Genomic DNA, 27189 nt, shown 5'->3' with positions numbered 1-27189 from the left:
ATTTATCATATGATTGATTCACCAGTCAGTCACTTCAATTGCTTGATTAATATAACTATAATCTTTATTTTAATTTTAAGGCCGTTTGTTGCAGTGATGGTAAACACTGTTGCCCAAAAGGTACAACATGTGATATGATCAATGGTGGTTGTATTATTTCACAAGAAGGTTTATCAAAATCTAATTCCATTCCATTACTTACCAAGATTCGAGCATTACATGTTACTTCCAAAAATAATACACAATCTATTGTTTTCACTCAAATTTGTCCTGGTGGTAAAGCAAAATGTCCGGATAGTTCAACATGTTGTAAATTATCTAGTGGGAAATATGCATGTTGTCCAATACCAAATGTGAGTTTCCGTCAAAATAGTAGTTTTCGTTTTTATAGATTAGTAATCATACTTTGATAACAAGATTGTAGACTTTATTCTTCTTCTACTTAAGTTGAGTTATGATAAGTCAGTTTGCCTACTTGAACACTTGTTTCTAACTTTCCAGCCGCTTCCTATAACCACAGATTCCGCATACGCTTCAACTCGAACAATAGGAAAATGGAGAGAAATGTTAGTTGGCTCTTTTCTTCAAGATTAATTATGTCAGTCAGTCACTCCGTAGAACCTGGTATGTATGTGTATCAGTATCAGTTCAAGTTGCCATATCTAAATAGCAGATATATATGTATGAAATTATCAGGCCGAATCCCAGAGTAGTAAACGTAGTAACAGTATCAGTGATGATTGAAAAGATTAGGCATTGAAGATACGGTTCAGAAAGAAAATATAATTTAGTGAAGTAAAAACAAAAATAATGGTTGTGAGGAATTCAGAATCTCAGAGTTTCGAGAAGGACAAAGAAAGGACACACCTGCGCTATTGTAAACGATTTTGGGTCATGTTATTCAAAGTCTCTAACCACTAGCAATGATAGTCACATGGATCTCAACCAGGTTGTGTACACCTATTAACATGGCTAAGTCCAACTGTCTATGACTTTATGAACTGATGGCATGTTTCGATTTTGCCACTACTAGCTTTCTTCCTTATTACTCCTACACCAGACAACATCGCCCGTCGTGGTAGGTAGTGGTTGGGCATAAATAACACAAGTCCAACCACCTTAGTTGATGAAGTCCAGTGTATCTATAATTTTACGTGGCGTTTGTTACCTAATAATCTCTGGAACCAAAAATTGTTACATAATATTTCATTCATCCACATGTTTCTGAGAAGCTTCTATTCAGTTCGGATTAGATAAAATGTTTCCAGGCATCTTCTGGGCGTTCAAAAACTTTCACAGGGGATATTTTTGGATTCCTCTATGAGTTACAGCAATTACAACCACCTTTTTTGGGATACGCGACATTTTTAATTACTATATCTCAGTTCAATACGGGAAAAAACAAACGTTTAAAGATTAGAAAAATAATTATGTTTAAGTTGACTGGCCTAATTTTCTAACTTTGGGTATTCTTTAATGAGAAGACGGAGTTGATTTGGGTAGTGTTATGTACATTCCAGACAACCTGACAACATACTTGTTGAAGCATTTCTGTATGAAAATCTAATAAGGGTAACCAGAGGAGTTCAACAATGATGAATGTGAGAAACTTATCCACCTTAAACGATGGAAGATGATCATACACTTTCGTGAATTAATTGAAGCTAGACATTTACTGGACCAGTGATCTAGAAGTCAGGCCCTTGTAGGCGAGACTGGACGTCCTGGACCCGATCTCTATGTGATAGGGTCATGGGTAGATGCGTACTACGACTGAGGAGTCTCATACTAGGACGAAACAACTGTACAGTAGCTCACAGTTTTTAATGACTTCCGTGACCTAATTTATAAACAATTCAACGATCTGCACTGCCGCTCTATAGGAATTATAAAAGTTCGAATCCGCTAATAATTGTCACGCTCCATGTCACCAATCACATTGATATTTCTAATTTGGTCTATTTTGCGTCCACCACTTCCTCGATAGCCTAGTTTCCTCAATTTGAATAAATACACACTCAATCAATACCACCAGCTCTAAACCAAACAGCTCACCTCCTATTGGTCCGCTATTTGTACACTCCTCTCTATGCCTTGCCTTGAGTTGATGAGTAGCAACCAGCCCTCAGCACGATTCTAATTCAAACAGACGCGGTTCATATACAGGCACACCAGACCGCATCACACCATAAAACGGAAAATGACAGTTATGCATGAACAAGTCAAATGTGGCTGTGAATAGGGGAGGATGTGAATAATGGAGTGAGAACAAAATAGGAATAGTAAATCGTACAACCGTACGGAATGAGTCAACCGAAAGCCTATGATAAATGGAATATATATATATATATATTCCCGAGGCCGGGAAATATCTATGATACATCATCAAATACCTGTCAGACTATCTACCAGATCTGTCAAGGTAACTCAACCAGTCATTTTTTTCTCTTGCTCACACAACAGTAACATAATTAGAAACTATCATTTCACCTGTTCTGAAGATCCGATTTTCATAAAAATTCATGATGACTTTCAATGAATATAATAATTTTGCCTTTCATGAGCTACAATTGATAAGCTTATGTGTGTTAATCAATCACATTGTTCAATAATCTCAATCATTGATAGTATTCTTCAGTATTAATGTGTCTATGCTACCTACATGATAATACTAATGCAATAGGTGTTTAATCTTGGACAAGTTAACCTCAAATGTTGTTAGAAAAAAGGTATACGAGGACTGGTGGTCGCTTCTCAGTCGCCCACTTTATGTAATGATGATTGTTGAAGAAACCGGATTTTTAATGATCGTAGTGACCTGGGAACGTGGCTACAGTACCGGCGGAACAACTTCTCGATCTTTTTGGGAATTGTTGTGGGCGAGTTGGTTATGTACTTTAAAGCTCTTATTACTGGAGACAAGAGTCCATGGAATAGGAAGAAGTGTTACATTCTTAGGACTGACATTTTTAACCTCTCCTTTATGTTACAGCATCGTCGCAAGTGTTAGTTATCTGGAGGATACAGCTTGCTGCCACCACACCCCAGTAGCAATCAGCAGTATAACTTCATCCTTGGACCGTAAGTTATTACTTTTAGTCTTATGCTTTTGAGATAGGGGGGAAGGTTTGTAGCTCAAGTGGATGACTTAGGTGGGGTTTTGTTCTCTGAGCGTGACCGTCATCACATCAAGGTTGTGATACCACATCACAAACTAGTTTAAACCTATTGGAAAATAAGCTGACTTTTCCTTTTTTTTTCTTATTTTATTTATGAAATTTGTAAAAACTGTCCCCTTTTTCAAAAATTCTGTTATGTTCAATTTCATTATAGGCTATTTGTTGTGCGGATGATATTCATTGTTGTCCACCAGGAACTTCATGTGACTACAAAACTCTATCATGTGTGAAAGCGAACAATGATCATTCAATTGGAAGCCCATCAGCTAATGAATTATTGCGTAATCCTAAGTTGTTATTTACTGGAGTACGTGATCATGTTTGCCCTGGTCATCAATCTACATGTTCTGATGATCAAACTTGTTGTCGACTGCCTGATAAATCATGGGGTTGTTGTCCACTGAAAAATGTGAGTGTTATATATATGTATATGTATATATTTTTTAAACGGAGTTTAAATATATATTGTTTACATAATTCTCTGTGAATCTTTTAGAATTTACCCCAGGGTTGTTCACTTTAGTACGCTAAACTGACTGAATGTTGTACCTGGATATCATCATCTGAAGACGCTTTGTGGAGATTTCAGTATTTTGATAGTTGAAATCATGATTCAATTGAAGCTGGACCACTATGGAAAACCAGGAAGCATTGGACGGTCGTTTCGTTCTATTGTGGGACTCCTCAGAAGTGGACATCCACGATTCCGCCTTGCGAGCGAGATTCAAACCCAGGACCTACCAGTCTCGCGCTAGAGCACTTAACCGATAGACCATTGAGCTGGCCGGCATCCAACGGTGTTAATGTCTAACTTCAACCAATCCACGAAGTTTGGGCAATCGTCCACCACTGGTCTTCAGTGAGTTATTATCTCACAACAGACGTGGTTGAACTCCACTGGTCACTGGTCAGTGCTCTGGCGCGAGACTAGTAGGTCCTGGGTTCGAATCTCGCTCGCGAGGCGGGATCGTGGATGCCCACTGCCACTGAGGAGTCCCACAATAGGACGAAACGGCCGTCCAGTGCTTCCGGGTTTTCCATAGTGGTCTAGCTTCAATTGACTCATGATTTCAACTATTAAAATATCATCATCTCTTTTATTCTCAAACACATACTTTACGTAGCGATGTTCTTATTTATATCTTTCGTTTTTACTTATTTATTTAGATGTCATAAATTTCACTGCTGTCTATTTGTTTGATGTCTCTCTATTTATATTCTCGTAGTTTTCTTTGTAATATTTCTGTAAAATTTCCGTTCCCCAAATTCACTGTCTCTCTCATTGTGTGTGATCCTGAGTGCTGTTAAAGGTACTAGGGAAGAATTGTCAATTCCAGATCATTCAAGTTGTGGAAGGATTCTTCTTTAGGTACATGAAATTGAATCTGAGTTAGAGATAACCTCGACAACCTAGGAACTTGACCACTAACCTCAGGAGAAAATCAGATAAGTTCGATTACTCATAACCTTTCTGCTATTAGAAGGGAGATGATTGATTAAATGACTGAGAATCGTTTACAATAAAGCATGTATTTATTTATTATCTTCACCTAGATCTCAATTTTCAGTATTCGTCTATGTACAAATTGTTATTGTCATCTTGAGTAGTATTCTCAGTGCTTGGTCTTTCTCGTTTTCAGTGTAGGGTTGTGGGGATTGTTGAGTTTTAATTGAAATCATGACCCGATAAATGTTAGACCACTATTTGAAACCTGGAAGCACTAGACAGCCGTTTCTTCGTAGTATGGTACTGATAATTATCATGTGATCAATGAGTGACTAGTTTTGAGAGGTAACTGTAGAAGTTCGAGTGAGAAACCGTAACCACAAGAGTTCAACTGTGTCGGGTGTGAGGTAGTTACCCACCGAAGACAATGAAAGATGATCGCAAAATATTGTAGGTTGACTAAAGTTAGACATTACCACCGTTGGATGTTGGCTCCGTGGTTTAAAGGTTAAGCGTTCGTGCACAAGACTGAAGGTCCTAGTTTCGAGTTCTGCATGCGAAACCATGGGTGCAAATTGTTGAGGAGTCCCATACTAGAATGAAACGGCCAGTGCTTCCAGGTTTTTTTTATTTTAATTCCTACTACATTATTTCCACTCCATTATTATTCATCCTGGTCATTTCATCTCGTTGTGTTAATATGGTGTGGAAGCTTAGATCATCTCATTTATGCCAGACGATTGATTATAATCAGAAGGGGTTTTGTGGAGATTTAGTATTTTCATAGTTGAAAGCGTGAGTCAATTGAAGCTAGACCATTATGGAAAACCTGGAAGCACTGGACGGCCGTTTCGTCCTACTGTGGGACTCCTCAGCAGTGCGCGAGACTGGTAGGTTCTGTGTTCGAATCTCGCGCGGCGAGGTCGTGGATACGCACTGCTGAGGAGTCCCTTAATAGGACGAAATGGCAGTCTAGTGCTTCCAGGTTTTCCTTGGTGGTCTAGGTTCAATTGACTCACGCTTTCAACTATGTTGATCATAACTAATTACTAACTCCTCTCTCTATACGTATATTGTTTTGCAAAGCGTGACAGTACAATCTTGTGCAAAGTTGCACATCACCATATCTATCCATCCTCATAGATAATTAAATGATAAATTACTATTCGGAAAAAAAGTCATAACTTTATGAACAGTCAATGTAATTATGACTGTCATCCGTTAATCTAGTGATTCCTAAATAGTTATTATTCTATAGACACTTAATCAATTACATAATCCAAACACCATCGGTTTATCATTAGTATACAAAATGAAATATTTGAAACAATGTTATTCTGTTTGATTGGTTTATATACAAACAAAAAGAAAGATTGGTACCACTTATGTATAACTGGGGGGGGGGGTAAGTGCTTACATGATAACAATTAAAATAGTAATACTGTCTTAAGTTCTGTCTATTTGATTGAATGGTACAAGAATCGATTGATTATCGATTTAATTTAATGATTTATTCACAGGATAAGAGTATCATTGTTTCGATAATAGAATTTGCTTGTTTTCAAATTAACAAAACATGTTGCTAAGTTGTAAGTATACAACGTTCTTTATGTGTCATTATTAGTGTGCTGATGTTATGAGTTAAGACGCTAATCGATATCACATGTTATATTGCATATTCAGCATTCCAATTGTCGATTAGTTTACCTATATTGCCAACAGAATTAGTAACTATTATTACACAGGCTAACATACCGATCAATGAACTACAATCAAGTCCTTAACACGCTTATTGGTCCTCAAACTTCTTCTAACCCCAGTGGTCAATCAGAAGACGATGATAGGATTCAGATTAGTTCTCTATTGTACCCAATTCAATTATGGCTCAAAACTTATACAGTAATATACTTAAAATGAAAATACATCACACCAAATAAGAGATCTTGCTGTAAATAGAATTATGCCGTAATTGGTTGAGGGCGGATCAAACAGTCCGTAACTAATTAGTAATCACTAAGGATCCCATATTCAATCTCTAGTTGAGTCGGGGCCCAAATTCCTGAGGAGTTCAGTGCTTCCTGATTTTTTAATGTTTACTTAACCTACATAAAATAAATAATCTGGCACGTCTGAAAATAGGGAGAGTTCACTGTTCCTTTAGAAACGCTCTCATATGACACGTTATTATAGCCTCTGTTAAGGAATACTCACTCACTTCACACAGCAACTGTGTTGTTTACATAAAAAAAGAAAGAAATAAAACCGGACGTCTGTCTTTTAAATAGGAGTTGGTAGAAAATAGGAATTCATCTAGGGGATTTGACAAAAACCCTGATCCTAAACTAATTGTGCTGATTGGTATCTTATTCACAAGCGAACAAATGGCATATGAACCTACTTTGGTTACTGACTACTGTGAAAATCTATTTATTTATTTATTTAAACACATAAATATCGGTACAAAGGGGAACCAGATACATATGCACCACACAAATCTCATTTGATTTGTGTGAGCGCTATGATACTGCCCAGGTGCCCAAACCGAAACAGGTGGTTTTCTTAAGGGGCCACACCCAGAGTCTTTGACCTACAGATCTGATCCATAAGGCAGTGGAGCATCGTAAGGAGATGCAGTCCCATGGTAGTCGGTGACCAACGATTGATTCATACGCCATTTGTTCTCTCAGGATACTGGAGCCCGTATGCTCCATTGATTTGGAATCAGGGTTTTCCAACTCCTCGAGGTGAACTTTCCGTGTCCACTGGACGGTTAAAGCTCCGGACATTCGCATTCCGTCCTCTCAATTTCATAAACAACACCCGTTGTGCGAGAAGTCAGTGAGTAGAACTTCCCTGGTAAAGGCTATATACTTGTGTCCATGTGACAGCATTTCGAGAGGGAGAGCAGACTCTCCACACTCTCGACCGTACCAGGGCATTTCGGGGCCTGTGAAAATCCATTGCCTAGCGTCTCCCTACTGGCTTGTGAATTAAGTGTCTACATTAAAAGCATCATAGTAACAGTACCCATTACAATTTGAACTAATCTAGGCAATATCTTAAATCTCGTACAAATATTTTCATGATTTTTATCTTGAACATAATATTTATTATCTCCCCCCAAGTTATACAAGATTTTATACGAATTCGATTGATATCTATAGTTAATCTACAGAAGGTAACTTTGTTTCTGGTACATTCAACTCCTATTTTCTCCAATATACCATATTTATTCTCCTGGCTGTTTTTATAAATCCTATTTCTTGACATCTTTTAATAATGTTTATTATTATCATTATCAATGATCTAATAACACCATCAATTATTGTACAAGTTTATATACATTTTTTATCTCATAAAGTTAATATTAAAATAGATCTATGATAAGGGAATATTACTTCGTTACCTACCTACCTACCCACCCACCTACCTGTTTGACACCCGAACTACTTATCAACTGACAATATATAAATGACTCCAAAGTCCTGTTAATCATAGCAACATAAAAATTGTTTATCTAGTGAACAAAATAGATGTAAGTGTGTTTACTTTTGTCGAAAAAAAAGAAAGAATATGAAATAAACAGAATAAATATCATGAAATTTCATGGTACAGTTAGTTGTATATGATAATCAAATGGATAATTTACTAACAGAACTGGATTGAACCTTGATTTCCAAAAAGGAGTAGATTTTGTATGGATTAGTTTATGTTCTCTAATCTGTTCTGGATAGTTTAATCTTGAGGCTTTGATTGTCACTCTACTTATTATAATCATCAGCTCTGATTCTGATTCTACTAACAGCTCGTTTTCCTATTGAGAACCAGGAAACACTGAACAACTTTGAATGTACATCAACGGATTTCGGCTTAATTGTTTAGGTGTTAAGCATTCGCAATCCCTATGTTTGGGTCATGGTTGAGTGTTGTCACTGAGAATTCCTATACTAGGATGTAATAGCTATCCAATGCTTTCTGATTTTCAGTGGTGGTCTAGTTAAGACCATTTCGTGACTTTAAACTGCAAAAAAATTACTATCTCTGCAAGCACTAATTTATTAATAAAAACTTGTTCCGTCAACATTGATTATTGATTGATTGTTGTGTCAATACATTCTTCTTATCATTGTAGTGAACGAACACTCAGGTAGGGAAAGTCAATCATGGATGCGCACTGCTGAGGAGTCCCATAACAGGACGAAACGACCGTCCAGTGCTTCCAGGTTTTCCATGGTGGTCTAGCTTCAATCGACTCATGATTTCAACTTTGAAAAATCAATTTATTGATTATTGAAAAATTACAGTGTTTTGGTAAAATATGAAAACCGTACATTAAATACTTTCTATGCACATCTTCCATTAGTTGTCTCTTACAAACTTCATTGTCCCTTCATCCTTGTTGTTATTACGAGTACTCTCTTTTTGCATTCCCATTCTCTCCAGTTCGATCTCAACCTTCTACTGCCAGGCATTCCACTTACGATTGGTGTTACATACTACTTATATCAACAGATATAAGTAGCATACACCAGATATTTATTTTCATGACCTCCATTGACCTCATAGTTTCTAGTTTTTCTAATCAGTTAATAAATCAGATTGGTTTTTATATGTTTAATTAGTAATTGAGTGACCTAAGTGTTAAACTTTTAAATCTGTTGTGACATTCTCTATACTCTCTCCGTTTTAGATTTCAAATGGTTTAAGAATCATTGACTAAACAGACATGAGTGTATGGATATCCATTAAAATTTGAATGAACGGTTTGAAGGAAATTAGGCATGAAGTGTATACAGAAGAACTGCATAAATTGTGATTGAAATCTAAGTTATTCCAATGTTTCGCCCAACCTTATCGTTAGAGCTTCTTTAGGGAAATAATAAAAAATCATAAATGTATATTTAAGTATCAGATTTTGTGTACAAGCTAATACCGGTGTTCATCTTGTTGTGCTAACGAGGTATGACAACTTGGACTGATACATAAATGTGACTGGTCCTACGTTGTAACTGACTGACTGACTAATACCTCTGGACTTACAGTTCGAAAGAATTGTCAACAAACGTTAGGTGATATGTATATATTATTGTGAATATTCAACACTAAATGACATTCCACAAAAAATAATTCATCATCAAATATAACTGGATCTCCTTTTTGTCTTTGTTGGAGACTTAAAAGTTCATATTAATAATTCAAGGTTTGTTAGCTGTGTACTACTTCTAATACCTGAACACTAGGAACTAACTGATCCAACATAGAAGTATAATCACATCCTTCAAGATCAACCGGGATAAAGAAATCTGACATTTAATCTTGTTTACTAACACCATTCATTCAAGAAATTCTTCTCCAAACGTCTGAAGTTAATACTGATATTCGGTTTATGAAAGTAATCGTTTGTTGACAGATGTACAAGTTTATAACAGTTCGATAAGCACACTATCTTCCAACAAACACATTTCTGATATAGTCACATATGATAGACAAATTAGACCTAATTGATAATTATTTGACTTGCTTACTTACGCCTGTTACTCCCAGTAGAGCATAGGCCGCCAACCAGCATTCTCCAACCCACTCTGTCCTGTGCCATCCTTTCTAGTTCTATCTAATTGTTGTTCATTCTTCTCATGTCTGTCTCTATTTCTCGGCGTGATGTGTTCTTTGGTCTTCCTCTTTTCTTTTGGCCTTCAGGATCCCATGTGAGGGCTTGTCTTGTGACGCAGTTGGGTGATTTCCTTAATGTGTGTCCTATCCACTTCAAGCGCTTCTTCCTGATTTCTTCCTCCACTGGAATCTGGTTTGTTGTCTCCCACAGTAACCTGTTGTTGATAGTGTCTGGCCAACGGATCCGAGAGGATTTTGCGTAGACAAATGTTAACAAACACCTGTATCTTCTGAATGATAGCTTTCGTAGTTTTCCCCATACAGTGAAACTCTCTTGACATTTGTATTGAGAATTCTGATCTTGGTGTTCATTGACAATTGTTTTGAGTTCCAGATGTTCTTCAGTTGCAAATATGCTGCTCTTGCTTCGCCGATCCAGCTGCGTCCTCATATCTGCATCAGATCCACCGAGTTCATCAATTATGCTGCCCATATATGTGAAGGTTTTCACATCCTCCAAAGCTTCTCTGTCAAGTGTAATTCGATTGGTGCATGCTGTATTGTATCGGAGAGTCTTGCTTTTCCCTTTGTTTATATTCAGACCTACTGCCACTGAGGCTGCTGCTACAATTATTTGACTATTGTTATTTATTTCTTCATTTTGATACGCTTATATATAATAATAATATGTACGTTGGTTTCTGTGTTTCAGCGATTTATCAACATTGTATTCGGTAGTTTATCCTAATGTTTTGTTTGTGTATGACAAGATACTATCACTACTGTTCATCACAACGGTACAGTTTCAAACGAAGTGAGAATAGATTTAGAAATAAATAGAAATATCTGTCATTGTTGTAAACACCATGGGTAAAGTTAACAGGATAGAGTCTTGACTCTTGCACGCTTCAATCAGGCTGATGATTGTTCCATTTTCAGCTAATCATCGTTAGGTGATTCTTATATAAATTTTAATGTGAACTTTAATGTTTTTAAGAATGTGTATCTTTGTTTTTCGAGTGGTTCAAATACACATTGTTCTCCTACCCTGTAGTTTTTGTTCTGGTCTGGGATGAGTCGAGTAAATTATGGAGTACGTTTAACGGCAATTCGACAGTAGAATAATATTACAGATTATTTTGAAAAACTCAATCATTTTCCTAACAAAATTAATAAGATACTTTAGTTATGATAAGTAGTTATAGGTGTCTGGTTGAACTAAGTTAACAGATTCTGGATTTTCAACTATATAAGTTTAGAAGCAAAGATGGATAGTGGCTAGCAGTGGAATCCAGTTTGACGCGCGTTTCGTCCTATTTGGGACTCGTCGGATGGATGTGCCTGCATCTCAGACTTGTTGATGCTCACTCTGGGACTCGAACCCAGTACCTTTCGCTTCAAACGCCATCGCGTTATCCACTCGGCCACGGAGTCGTGATATAAGTTTAGATTTGTTGTCAAGTCAATTGAGTACAATAGACATTCCTAAATACGTAATGATCTAAAAGTTTTTCTCAGTTGATATTCGTTTTGAATCTTTTGTAAAGAAGATAATATTATTCTGTGTTCCTTTTATTTTTACTTCAGGGTGTTTGTTGCGGTGATCATTTTCACTGTTGTCCAGCTGGTTCAGTTTGTGATTTGGATACAAAACAATGCATTTTACAACTTGAATTAAATCAATCTACCACAAAAATAGTTTATGATGGGTTTACTATGCACATAGCTAATCGAAAGTCATCAGATCGTTTATATTCACAACCAGTAAAATCAATTAGTACTATTGATGCTTCTGTACAAGCGAAATGGTGTGGAGCATGTGGTGACACTTGGGCTTGTTGTCCAGATGCTACTTTCAATTCATGGTCATGTTGTCCTTATGTAGGCGTAAGTTAGAATGCTGATTCTTATTACCAGTTAATTTTAAGTGAATTATTATATTATATTGATAGGTCTTGCTACAGATACACCTAAACTGTCTTCCCAGTCAGTTCCAATAACCTCAAATTACATCTACACATCAACTGGAACACTAGGGAGACAAGATGCGGATTGTGAATATAAGCTTTACTCCAAGGTTAGTTTATGTACAGAAAAAGGGGAGTATTTATAGAGTTACACACGACCTTGGCTTCTTGAAGTTCTTGCAACTATGCTAAATATAGTAGCAGTATAGGCAAATGTCTAATCAATACAGTGACACGTGATTCTGCACTTTCTAGATGTTTCTGCAAAGGTTCTATTTAAAACTGATTGGATAAGAAGTTTTCTGACGTTTCTGGTTTTCCAGAGACTTTGATGAGAGATATTGTGCGACTTCTCCATCAGTACAAATTGTTAAGGGTTCAAAGTAAACTTATAAGAAAATAATAATAGGTCAGATGTATAGTATATAAAGGCACCAATCAGAATTGAGTATTCGACTTTTAGGTTTCTGTGGACAATTCTCAGAACTTTTAAATTTATAATCATGATTTATTTTTTTTGCCATCAAGGAGTAAAAATGAATTGTACTAGATGTTTAGTAGCCTTGTAATATCTTACTCCATTTTGATAGCGTGTATATCGTTATCGATTTATACATATCGTCAATCCTTGTTTATAATCATCGACTTAAATCGCGTTAGTGAATAACGGAATCAGAGAATGAAGTTTTGAATACGTATATCCTGTAGAACCGTTGATCAGAACAGACAATCAGAGAGACATGGCGAAGGAAGCGAAGAGGAGAGAACGAAGCGAAACGGATCACAGAAGTCTTGTTAGCCAACTCCATTTAACCAAGTTTGAATCGGTATCTATAGTCAGACATCTGATGTGTAAGATAAGAAATGCACACATATATGCTTACATAAAAACAGTCAAAGTCGATAAGTGAATAATGAACAAGGTCGAAATGCGACTCTAGGTGAATGAATAAATTGGCCTGTCCGGAAGTTAGAATAAGCTCTGCGGACTTGACATAACAACCGACACTACAAATATATCAAATGCTTAGTTCTCGTTTTGCAAGAAATGTTTATAACAGTCAGATCAACACTAATCATAAATCTAAACTTTTGATTCTCAATACTAGAACAGAGCTTGACCTATTGGTATTATAATTATTATTATCATTTGTTAAATGGATGAACTAATCGGATTAACACCTATTGAATGTTTGCACGAAATTTATTAAGAGCAGTTTTTACATGAGTGAGTGATGAGATCGATGCACGTATAGTGAAAGCCAGAGCGGCTTATGCCAATCCGGGCCATCTTTGGCGCCTTCGTGATGTTAGTCTGGCTGTAAAAGGTCAGATCTACAACGCGTCGGTGAGAGCAGTTTTCCTCTATGCTTTTGAAACCTGGCCTCTCCGAGTTGAGGATGTTAGACGACTCTTTATGTTTGATCATCGTTGTCTCCGAAGGATTGCTGACATTCAGTGGTAACACCGTGTTAGTAATGCAGAAGTTCAACATCGTGTGTTCGGGCTCATAGACGATAATTCAATTGGTGTTACCATCTTGAAACACCGACTTCGGTGGCTTGGACATGTTCTATGAATGTCGTCCCAGAGACTTCCACGTCGTGCATCATTTGTCGACGCTGGGACTGGTTGGAAAAAGCGGAGAGGTGGTCAGTGTATGAGGTGGTGTTGTGGTATGAAAGAAAGCTGCAAAGGGCTAGCTTCTGTCGGTCCTTCACGACTCCCTGGCTGGGGTCCGAGAGATGGTGCAACACAGTGGCTAGAGACGTTATCAGATATGGCTGAGAATAGAAGCCAGTGGCGATCCTGCTGCAACCTTGTTTTACTTTCTTCATAAAGAGTGGTTCTAACTTTTTTAACTGAAAGATTCTTCTGGTTGTACTTTTCAGTTCCCCCCACTATTACTCTCCTCTTTTTTCACTCTATTTTTTCTTTCATATATACCCCTTTCTCTTCTCATTGTCATTGTTTTGTGTGGCGCATATATATCTGGTGCCCTTTTGTATCAATATGTATGTTTTTAAATAAATAAATAAGTTTTTGCATCATAACACAGATATCAGTTCTTGGTGAAAAAAGAAAAAAAATTGTAGCCTGATCTTTTAACCTCTTACTTTAAATCTCAAATGTTAATCTAAAACATTGTAGTAACTTAAATCAATTTAGGTTTTTATAACAGTTTGATAAAACAAATAATCTATAGTTCAAATCATGAGACGATTGAAGCTAGACCACCTTAGAAAACCTGTAAGCACTGGACGGCCATTTTGTTCTATTGTGGGACGTCACTTGGATGAGTGAACATCAACTCTGAGATGCAGGTACATCCAGCTGTCGAACCCCGAATAGGACGAAACGCGCATCAAACTGGATTCCACTGCTAACCACTATCCATCTTTGCTTATAATACTTGTGAATTAAGGCTATATCGAGGCAATACGCACATCAATGGGAAGATTCAAATAAACAATACTAAATGAATTTATAAGAATTTTCTATTTTATTATTCATTTAGGGAGAATGTTGTATTGGACAAAATATTTGTTGTCCTCCTGGATCACGTTGTTTAAATAATGGTAAATGTGAAAAAATTTCAAAGAATATCATGAAATCATTTGCACCAACTTTAATACCATCTATTTCAAAGAATAACAATTTACAAAAATCATATTTCATTCAACAAAATAATGTAAAAGAAAACTTCCATATAGAAATGTCTAATATTGCTAAACCTGCTCAAAGGAATATTCTTCTTCTGTAAGTAAATTTTGATAATATTGATTAGAGAACCTGTTTATCGATTTGTTCACGTGAAGTTCATTTGATCAATGATTTTATAGAGTTGAGATCATGAGTCAATTGAAGCTAGACTTGCATCGAAAACCTGGAAGCACTGGACGGCTGTTTCGTTCTATTGTGGGATTTCTCAGCAATGTGCATTCACGATCCCGCACTCGCAAGATTCGAACCCAAGACCTACCAGTCTCACTTCTGAGGAGTCTCGTAATAGGACGAAGCGGCCGTCCAGTGCTTCCAGGTTTTCGATGGTGGTGTAGCTTTAATTGACTCATGATCTCAACTCTATAAAATTACTAAAATCTCTACCAAACCCCTTCTGACAATGATTTTGTGTTTCATCTACGATACTATAATGTTTATTTCATTAGATAACTTTGATTTAATCAACACCATAATACTTTTCACATTTATTTGTTTAAATGCTCATTCATACCTTAATGTCTAATCAGGAAACGATGTTAGGGAGCAGATTAACATGTCTATCACTTTCTATTGGTCTCTGTCAGGGAAGTCCTACTCACTACCTTCTCATGGCATTACTGTTGCTTACGAAATTGAGAGGACGAAAGGCGAATATCTGGCGCTTTAACCTGGTTGGCGGACACGCAAACTTCACCTAGGGGAGTTGGAAAACCCTAATTCCAAACCAATGGTGCACATGGGCTCCAATATCCTGATGGAACAAAAGGTATATGAATCAATTGTTTGTCACCGGCTACCGTGAGACTGCATCTCCTCATGATGCTCCACTGCTTTGTGGATCAGACCTTTAGGTCAAAGGCTCTGGGTATGGTCCCCTAAGAAAACCACCTGTTTCAGTTTGGGTACCTGGGGAGTATCGCAGCCCTCACACAAATCAAATGAAATTTGTGTGGCGCATATATATCTGGTGCCCCTTTGTACCAATATTTATGTGCTCAAATCAAATAAACTATTCAAAAAAAATCAAGGAATTATATACAATAATTTCCTTACTATGCAGTATTACAAATAAGGTATCAAAATGCAGGATCAGTCCATGAAAACACTATCTGTTGGATTGAGATTTATAATGATAGTTAGAGATTGCTTGGCTAAGGTTCGCGTGTTTATTATAACCAAACGATTGAAGACTTTGGATGAAATGTTGGGTTAGAATCATGTGCAATGATGCAAGTGCATTCACTTTTTCTCTTCCTTTAAATCCACACTTTCTAAATTGCCTTATAAATGTTTTTCTTATCCAAATAAACTATATCTTGTTCTCGAACCGTTACTATCTTCTGTTATTTTGGAATTCGCTCAGACAATTCGGTCTGGTTATGCTCATGAAATGTGACAAATTGAACCGATGTACACACATCTAACAGATTCTACGTTATGAACCACTAGTTTACTGACTGACTGAATTTGTGCACAACTTAGTTCAAAGTGATACAAAACTGAATAATCAGTTTATAATTAATTGGCTGCTTGAATATCTGAGCTACTTGTTCCTGACATCAACATATCTCAACAAGTCACCTATCTTTTGTTTGTTTTTAACACAACATTATGTCTACTCATCGGATAACCTATTTAGGCGCGTTTATAAAAAGTTTTATAATCTTTCACTGTACAACTTACAAAAATGTATAATCAGAGACATCGTGGTGGATGGCAGGCAATATGCATTGAAAAGAATGATCATTGCTCAGATGCCGATTCCTGAATTGCGAATATCTAACTGGTGATCACTCAATATTTGTCGTCAGGATAGATGAAGAAATCAGGAAAGGAAACATGTTGAAATACTTTGTGCTGAGAATTCTATATTGTACCAAAAATGTGATATTGAATAAAGCCATTAATAGTAATAATTTATTGACACTGAGCTATGTAAAAAGAGTTTTCACGTCAAATGGGAGCTTACAATTAATAGGGATATAAGGAGGTGATAATCCAAGTCCTTAATGATTATATAATAGAAATATGTGTAACAGTTTTTGCATGGAATAATTCTTAAAGTTTAAGTTTCCTCCCTGACCTCCCCCGTCGTCCTGGAACTTATCTGCTCGTGTACAACATATCCTATCATTACTTATCTATTACTGTATTGAATTACATTACTTCCATTTACTTGGGTATCCATTTAGGAAACATTGTGCAACCGTGAATAAAAACCGCTTATCAATATTATTTTCATCCTTTACACTTTTAAGCTATTACTTCTAATCATCGCTGTTACACTGATTTCGCATTTGCGATCAGATTCTTTCACTTCAGATGAAAAACGTTGCTCTAAAACTGTTGTGCGTCAGTGTCAGTTGATTATATTAACTGCTTCATTTACATTCAGTCTCATCATAACTGATGAGTTGGTATCTGATGAAGAAAAGCTGCATTGTCATTTTCCAACTAGTGTCACTTGTAGTGTATACGAGATATTTGTCTACAGTAGTCCACTTCGTTCTACTTTATGTGTGTGAAACATTGCCATTAAGATAAGAGAAAATTCGTACTTTAGTAGTATTCGATCATGAGTGTCTTCGAAGCATCACCGAGTGGACATTATTGAGATTAGGGATAGTATACTAGGTAAGGATGACAAGTCAATTAATGAGGTGGTAATTCCTCATCAACTCAGGTGGTTGGAACATTTATAACGTATGCCCAATCACTGCCTACGTCGACGGGCGTTGTTGTCTGTTGTAGGAGTAGACTGGATGAAATCTAGGGGCTCCCAAACCAAAATATCGCATTAATCCATGAAGTCATTGGCAATCGAACTGAGCCATATTAATGGATGTAGACTACCTGGTTGGGGTCTGTTTGATTATCGTAACCAATGATTAGAGACTTCAGGTTATACATCTCAAAATCGTTTATAATAGCACAGATGTATTCACTTCTTGTCTTCCTCTATAACCTGACTCCCCAAATCTTCTTAAGCATTTATGTCTTTTTATTACTACAAACACTATTACTACTTCTACTACCTTGGGATTTACCTTGAAATAACTTTATCTCACTGTGCTAATGTAGTATGGTAGATTGAATCTATGCACATATATGTCAGGTTCTATATTTATCATAGTTGAAAGCGTGAGTCAATTGAAGCTAGACCACCATGGAAAACCTGGAAACACTGGACGGCGGTTTCATCCTATTATGGGACTCCTCAGCAGTGAGTATCCACGAACCCGCTCTCGCGAGATTCGAGCCCAGGACCTACCAGTCTCGAGCCGAAGCCCTTAACCGATAGACTACTGAGCTGGTATCCAACGGTGTTAATGTCTAACTTCTATATTGCTTATAACTGTGACTAATCATTGAAAAAAATTAGCTGGTATTGTCCTAGTCCGAGATTATCTACAAAATGAATAGATTTCATACATTCTCTATAGCTTTTTTACAGTTTACTTAGGATCTTATTACAATAACTCATGTCGGTACTTGGATTATACTAAAATTGCAATATTTCTAATTCATTTCCTTTTTCTTAATAAATACATATCAGTGTTCGTCATTATCGACGTCTTAAACGACAATTACATACAATTTGTCCTGATTCATTACATTATTGTGGTAAATCTGAACAATGCTGTCTTTCTAATAAATTTGGTTATACTTGTACACCGAATAAGGTATGTTTGTTTTTATTTTGTATTTTGAATTCCGAATCAAAATGTAATTGTAATTTTTATTAATTGTTGTTTTGCACACTGAAGGATTTTTAGCTAACTAAATGAATTACTACAACTTTAAGTATCTAGAGTGATTTTGTAATTAACATCCCCACCACGCGAAAGTAATAAATAGGATTTTCCTGGCAATGGTTGTATATGCGTGGTCATATGGGAGAATTTTGAGATGGAGATCGGAATTTCTCCACCGTCGATCATACTAAGGGGGGTGGATGTCCGGCACTTTAACTGGGATGGTGGATATGGAGGATTCACCTACGGAAGTTGGAAAACCCTGATTCTAAATCGTTGATGAACATGGGCTTCAGGATCCTGAGGGAACAGGAGGTGTATGAGCTTATTTTTGGTCACCGGCTACTATAGTATTACATCTCCTGACGTTGCTCCACTGTCTTGTGGATTAAACCGCTGGGTGAAAGACTAGAAAAGTGGCACTTTCCGTGCTTCCAGGTTTTTAATGGTGGTATAGCTTAGATCTACCCATGAATTCAACTAATAAGATAATTCGAACCCAGGACCTACCAGTCTCGCGCCAGAGCACTGAGCCGGCATCCAACGGTGTTACTGTCTAACTTCAACCAATCCACGAAATTGAGCAACCATTCACCAATGTCTTCAATGAGTTGATATCTCACAACAGACGTGGTTGAACTCCATTGGTTACTGCTTCTCACTAGAACTCCAGGAAATACCTCATGAAGCCAGCCAATCGGTAGTTCCTGGGTTTGAATCTTACGAGGCGGGATCGTGGATGCCCACTGCTGAGGTGTCCCACAATTGGATGAAACGACCGTCTAGTCCTTCTAGCTTTTCCATAGTGGTCTAGCTTCAATTGACTCATGATCTGAACTATATAAAATTACTAACATCTCCACTAAACCCCCTTCTAATAGTAATAATAAGATAATTGTTGTTGTTTTTTTTATAAAAAATTCTGTGTTATCTTCAAATTTTCCTGGACAATTTTTTTGTTTCTTTTTTTTCAGTCCATATGTGATGGATCTAATATGGATACTTATTGTCCAATATACAAAGATTGTTCTTTAGATGGTAAATTCTGTATTGATAAGTATTAGTTTCACTGTTATCATAACTATTGATAGTTGGATAATTAATATATAATGGTTAATTCATCATTCACTATTATTATCATTATGTGTGTTTGTGTGTGTGTGTGTTTATGAATTACTACACATCTTGCCATTATTATCAATTCGGATTAGTAACCTCTCGTATCCATGTTACTTCTTTCTCCTTGTTGTTGTTGTTGATGATGATGATGATTCGATTCAATATTTTTCTATTTTGTTCATGTTATGTTTCCATTTGTTTATCGAATAAATTTCCTTCGATACTACTTATATTGAGTGTTACTTTTCTTTTTGTTTTACCAATTGGTTTGTAATTGGTTTTTAATCGTCATGGTAACAAAAAATTTAATGAATAAATGAATGAAGTTGATTTCCTATATTCAATTGACTAGTCCCGGTTAGAATAAAATATCCATCCTAATAAATTCATAACTAATTATAATTCCTTTAATTTATTATTCTTGATTCTATTTTACACGTTAATGTTTTCTTCATTGAATAATTAACAACATTTCATAGATTATCATTATTGTTGTTTTGTTAGTTACTTGTTAGTTGGTTTACATTTGTTCATTCTATTAAGACAATCTATAATGAACAAGAACACGGGTGGGGACAATTGCCTCCCGTCCTACTCCTTATCAATCTTTTACTGGAATACATTCAATACCTGATCATCGTTATATACTACGTATGTGGACATAAGTAGCTCACATTACAATTCAACTATATGATTGAAATATATATGAGACCGAGAATGGTTTAATCATTGGCATATATACCATAAACTAGTTACAAACATTAACTTGTTAAAGTATCTGTAACGATTAGTTGGTTTACATCTGTTCATTCTATTAAAACTATTCTATAGTGCAAAAGAATACGGGTAGGGACAATCGAATGTATTTGACATGGAAATCACAAACTATCACACTAAAATCTGATAACCATACAGAAAAATAGTTAGTTTTTCATAGTTGAAATCATGAGTCAACTATGAAAATACTGGAATCTCCACAAAACCCTTACTGATTATAATCATATGCTCACGAGTGACTGACTTCAAAGGATGTTTCCTTGAGTTCTAGTGGGAAGCAGTGACCAGTGTAGTTCAACCAAGTCTGTTGTGAGATAGGAACTCACTGAAGACAATTGGTGAACGGTTGCTCAAACTTCGTGGATTAGTTGAAGTTAGACATTAAATCCGTTAGATGCCGGATCAGTGGTTTATCGGTTAAGTGCTCTGGCACGATAATGGTAGGTCCTGGGTTAGAATCTCGCGAGGCTGGGTCGTGGATGCGCACTGCTGAGGAGTAGTCCCACAATAGAATGAAACGACCGTCCAGGTTTTCCACGATGGTCTAGCTTCAATTGATTAATGATTTCAACTATGAAATTACTGAAATCTCCACAAAACCCCCTTCCAAATAGTTAATTTGCAAATTATCAATCAATTGTCCCAATGTTGATCATTCCTTCTGCAAATATCCGTCCGTCTTCTCTGATTTCATTGTTCATGCATTTTCGTACCGATTGAGCTTCATACCTGTTCGTTCCTTATCGACCTCCTGCCAAAATACATTTTATATCTGACCATCAACATATACTACTTATGTTGATATAACTTGTTGAAGTGTCTGTAATGATTAATACGTCTATATATTTGGAAAGGGAAAAGCTTCCTGTAGTAACTACATAAAAAGTAATACAACATATGATACCGAAAATGACTGGCAGTAGTTATTTAATGTTAACGACAGTTTACCAATAATCAAAGTGGAAACTATGAAAATGCAAATATAAGAGCTTTCACGTCTCTCGCGCGAGACTGATGGGTCCTGGGTTCGAATATCGCTAGGCGGAATCGTGGATGTGTACTGTCGAGGTGCCCCACAATAGGACGAAACAGCCATCCAGGTTTTCTATGGTGGTCTGGTTTCAGTTGACTCATCAACTAAACTATAAAGAAATGTATGAGGGTTAAGAAAAATTAATTATGATGAAATATGCAACAATTGTTATTAGTTCATGTAAATACTTTTTGTGATGTTACACAACAGTAAATAAAAGCTACATTATAAATTTAGAAATTGCTAGGAACAGGACTGCCTACTGAATATTAATAAGTAGTAGTAATCAGTACACATGACATTTAATTGACAGGAGAATAAAGAATGAAAACATCTATCACTAGCTGGAATAAAGATCTCATTGTTCAGATTATGGTCCGTTTAAATTGTACATTATTATATTTGATCAATTTTGTCCACACGAGGTTAAAGTTGATCATCAGATAAACACATGTATTTTGAATTGACCATAGCTATTGTTATAATTGTACTATTCAGATGTTGCAAACAAAAGGGTATAGAAAATGTTCTGTTTTATTTGAGATCAGATGAATTCCGATCCTAGCGATGTTTCTACATCAATCTATTACATCACATGCAGCATTGGTCGTGCTCTGTTTCTTGTACCCATTCTTACCAGTACATTCCTGTAATAACATTTCACTATATTGTCATCAAGTTAGGTAAAGCATATGGATACGGAGAAAAGGTAACCCAAACTGTGTTTCGACGGCTGAGATTGACTCTGATGTAAGTTGTGAAGTCACACTGTTTGCGTCTAAATCGATCAGGTGCGTGGTTAGCACAGACCACCCAAATCAGTAACCTGTAGCTAAAATCTACTGGGTACAAGCTAGGCAGGAAGGACTAGCTTCGATAGAGATTCTATTGTATTCTGATCATAAACAACAAGACATCTCCAACACATAAGGAACTACATTATTGCTATCCAAGCAACCACGTGAAAGACGTATAGGATGAGAACCTCATCGATCCATCCTTTGAAATAAAGGAGGTGATTATAGTGAATGTCATCCAATGCAACGTGCACACCAAAGATGGAAGCGATGATATCAATCAGTTTTTTGCAAGGCTGCAGACGATCGCAGAGAAACGCCTAGAGAGGTATAAGTAATTGAATAAATTACAAAATAATCTACACGCGAAACTGAAGTTTAAAAAGTGGTTCTATATTGATTAATATACATAAATTAGCTACAAACATCAATTCTTGAAGTATCTGTGGTGCTTAGCGCGTCTATAAGTCTGAAAGACAAAGGGCTTTCTGAAATAATAACATGAAGAATTATTATGATATACGATAGTGCAAAAAACAACTATGTCTATTCTTGATAACAGTTTGTCAACAAGCAAAGAGGGAACGAAAAGAAACTGCTTACTGACGCCTGTCACCCTTCATGGAGGAGTATAGGCCGCACACCAGCGTTCTCCATTCAACCCTGTCCTGGGCAATCCTAGGACGAAACGCGCGTCCTGGATTCCACTGCTGGTCACTATCCATCTTTGCTTACAATGCCTGTGAATTTAGGCTATATCGAGGCAATACGCACAGTATGCACATATGCCAATTAGAGACTGACCAGTTGCAGTCCTAAAAACATCAATGGGAAGATCCAAACAAACAATACTAAGTGAATTTAAACTTTCCCCCCATTGCACAAGCAAGTGGCTATCAGGACTCAGTGACCGAGTGGATAACGCGATGGCGTTTGAAGCGACAGCTACTGGGTTCGAGTCCCAGAGTGAACATTAAGGAGTCTGAAATGCAGGTACATCCATCTGACGAGTTCCAAATAGGACTAAATGCGCGTCCTGGATTTCATCGCTATCCACTATCCAGCTTCGTCTGTTGTCACTGATATACTTTTAAGAATAATGATATCGATAAAATATTTTGTGAAATATTTATACTACTATTATGTTGATAAGTAAAATTTGTTTCTATTCTGAAAAAAATTTAGATATGTGTTTTGATGAGACTATAATTTTATGAACAAACCAATGAAATTTAAAATAGCAGGTTTTGGATTTCGGCACGAAATTCACTCACTCATTTGGTTAAATATCATTTTCGCATTATAGCTGATGTAAGTCCGTCGTGGAACTCGTCACCATACATCAACTTCATTGATTATGGGGAGGCGTTTGACAGTGTTGACAGGAAAACATTATGGAAACGTCTTCGACACTATGAAGTTACTGGAATTATTGTCAATATCACACGGAATTCATACGACGGACTACACTGCAAAGTCGTGTATGGACGACAGACGCATTTCCAGTAAAGACTGGAGTCAGACAAGGCTGTCTACTTTCCCCCTTCCTCTTTCTTCTGGTGATTTACTGGATTATGAAGACCTCAACATCTGAGTGGAAGCATGGGATACAATGGACATCTCAGAATCAATTAGACCTAGCCCTTCTATCCCATACACACGAACAAATGCAGATGAAGGCAATTATTTTAGCAGCAGTCTCTGCATCAATAGACCTCAACATATACAAAGGAAAAAGCATTATCCTCAAATACTACACGGAGAACATCAAGTTGATTACACTTGATGGAGAGCCTCACCATCAGAAACAGCATTCTTTGAAAAAGAACAAACCAGCTTCCAGATGAAGAGGAAACTAAGCAAAGACGTTGGAAATGGATAGTTTACACATTGAGGAAATCACCAAACTACATCACGAGTGAAGCCCTAACTTGGAATCCTGAAGGGAAACGGAAAAGTTGATGGGCCGAAAAACACATTGTGCCGAGAATTAGAGCCAGACATGAAAAGGATAAATAGGAACTGGAAAGGAATGTTGGGGACAGGTTTGGATGAAGAGTGCTGGTGGAAGGCTTATGCTTCTCCACGATGGGTAACAGGCGTAAGTTGTGTATAATTGAAGCAATGATAGATGACGTAAGGTGTTAATTGAGTAGGTGGTTGTTCATAAGCATACACATCGGATAACCTGAGCACTAAAATGATCTTGAGTTTAGAACCCAGCATCGACTGTCACATGTACCCCACTTACCAGCAGCGCCACGAGGAAGCATTAGGTTGAATTTTGAAACTATCGAAAATTCATTATACATTCCTATGATTTTTCACATAGGTGCTGTAAACGATTGTACCAAGATCAGTTCACTAGTACAACATCGTTATTTTCAATGCTGGTGATGCACTATTTGAATGCAATTATATGTCGCTAATTAATTCGTTATTTACTTCAATATTACTGTGTGCACATTATGCCAAGATGTGACGACATGGGACTCCATTTTCAATATAAAAAGTACACGAACAAATAATGGGATTACTGGAGACTGTTCTATGGTCATTTCTCCAACATACAAATGTAATGTACAGCTTCCGATCTCCATGGAAATGAGAATCTCTCACCGCATTATGGCAGTACGTAGCTCTGACGTAGTTCTGATGGCGCTGTTTAACGCTTCAAGTTATGGGAACGCTACTAGATACAATGTATTCAAAAATACGTTATCCGTTTCTGTGACAACGTGAGGAACAACAGAGCTTGTACTTTATACGTTGCTATCGATAAGTACAGACGTTTTATACACATTTTAAGAAATAAATGACTAATCATAACGCATCTAAAACTACGAATTTCATTGGATGAAACGGAATGAAAAGAATTGGAAAATGGGATGAAAATTTTTTTCAAAAGGGGATGAAAAAAACATAAAAAAATCGCCTTTATCGATGTTCTGGACTCAATTTGAAAGTAGCTAGGTTGTCGAAGGACCAATAAGGATACTAGACTGCTTATACCATTCGAACGTCATTGGTTCAGCACAGTGCTAAATCACCTGATAAAGAGCGGGCTATCAATTCACAATAGCTATTATGATTAGGATAACTTATTCCTATGGTTTTTCCCTAAAATGAAAGAGGGTGAAACTCCATTTATCCAGGTTTACCCGGACATTCTTTCTCAAATAGATAAATTGTGTTCTTTATCAGAAAGGTCATTTAATAAAGGTCAAAATGAATTTGGAGTAAAGTGTCCAGTCACAATCAGTAGAATAGTAATATAGGAAAAAATCATGTGGATAAAATGAATAAGAGGAGGATTTCATCTTGTCAATTAAGATAATAATGATAAATAAGATCGGTTTTCTGGAGTTGATTTAGATGGCTTCAGCAATGTAAAGTAACCATAATCTAACTCCTTGAGGTAGATTCTTTGGAACAACATATAAAACAGAGAAAGCTTCCTCTATTTTGATATAATGTTCACTATCTACCAACTGAGAAAGAGCAATATTGTTGATCGATTTCGTAACTCATTTTCCCAACCATGCTGGTATATGTTCACGAATACTCAAGGATAAAGCCCTCTGACTACGGCCTATTAAACTACATAGGAACATTTGAATTGATGTACACACATGGAGGAACCCAACATCGAAGACCTATCCTTGATTTTTATCAGAAGGGTGTTCCGTGGAGATTTTAGTAGATTTATATAGTTCAGATCATGAGTCAATTGAAGCTAGACTACGATGGAAAACCTGGAAACACTGAAGGGCCGTTTCATCCTATTGTGAGACTCCTCAACAGTACACATCCACTATCCCGCCTCACGAGATTAGAACCCAGGACCCATCAGTCTCGCGCGCGAACACTTAACCTGTAGACCACTGAGCCGTCATTCAACGGTGTTAATCCTTGATTTGTTGTGTAAATACTGGTTTAGTTGAGAAAATTATCTGTAACTTTGAGGTGTGAAACATTCTTTCAACAGATCTTTTGAGTCAATGTGTTAAAATGTCACCCTCTATGTCCCCTTTAAAGTTCAGTTCCAGATATAGGGTTTTTTACTGACTGAGTCAACATTTCTTCTTTTTTTTATTTCCTACTACTAGGATTTTTCTAACGAAATTATCTAGATAGTCATTATTTCGTAATGTGTTCTTTAGTATATCTATTTCGCTATCGACACTGTCCTCAGAACATAATTGCTTGATTCTTTGGCTGAGACATTTAACCAAATTTATTTTCTATTAAAGAGGTGTAAAGCTTTGGAAATGGGTATACCGACCCGTCTATGTATTCTTTCTCAATATATTTCTTTTTATGGAACCGTCTATCTTTCTAGAAAGTAACCCATCAAGGAATGCTATACTATTGTCTCTCTCCTCTTCATTAGTGAATTTAATAGATGGATGAACGTTATTGAAACAATCTAACATATTCAGAAGGGGATTTGTGGAGATTTCAGTATATTTCAAAGTTGAAATCATGAGTCAATTGAAGCTAGACCACCATCGAAAACCTGGAAGCACTGGACGGCCGTTTCGTCCCATTATGGGACTCCTCAGCAGTGCGCACCCGAGTGGTGAAGTGTCGCTCATAATTCGTGGATCAGTTGAAGTTAGACATTAACACCGTTGGATGCCGGCTCAGTGGTCTATCGGTTAAGGGCTTTGGCTCGTAACTGGTAGGTCCTGGGTTCGAATCTCGCGAGTGCGGATCGTGGGTGCGCGTTGCTGAGGAGTCCCATAATAGGACGAAACGGCCGTCCAGTGCTTCCAGGT

The 27189-nt window shown here is 36.8% G+C and overlaps 1 protein-coding gene across 3 annotated transcripts in view; it reads left to right on the top strand.

Moving 5' to 3' along the window:
• Positions 1-14304, top strand: part of Smp_170550.1 (putative granulin) — a gene marked incomplete at both ends in the record, with an annotated part of 29403 nt that extends 15099 nt beyond the window's left edge. For all 3 annotated transcript variants that reach the window (XM_018794356.1, XM_018794357.1, XM_018794358.1), the window contains 4 exons: positions 81-353; positions 3334-3588; positions 11824-12123; positions 14263-14304. In XM_018794356.1, coding sequence (XP_018648777.1) covers positions 81-353; positions 3334-3588; positions 11824-12123; positions 14263-14304 — 870 coding nt within the window. The remainder of the gene's footprint in view (positions 1-80; positions 354-3333; positions 3589-11823; positions 12124-14262) is intronic.
• Positions 14305-27189: the final 12885 nt, after the last annotated feature.

Source organism: Schistosoma mansoni, chromosome 1 (assembly GCF_000237925.1).
Source record: "Schistosoma mansoni strain Puerto Rico chromosome 1, complete genome".
Lineage (NCBI taxonomy): Eukaryota > Metazoa > Platyhelminthes > Trematoda > Strigeidida > Schistosomatidae > Schistosoma > Schistosoma mansoni.
Note: the sequence above shows the minus strand (reverse complement) of the source record. Positions and strands in the feature narration are given on the sequence as shown.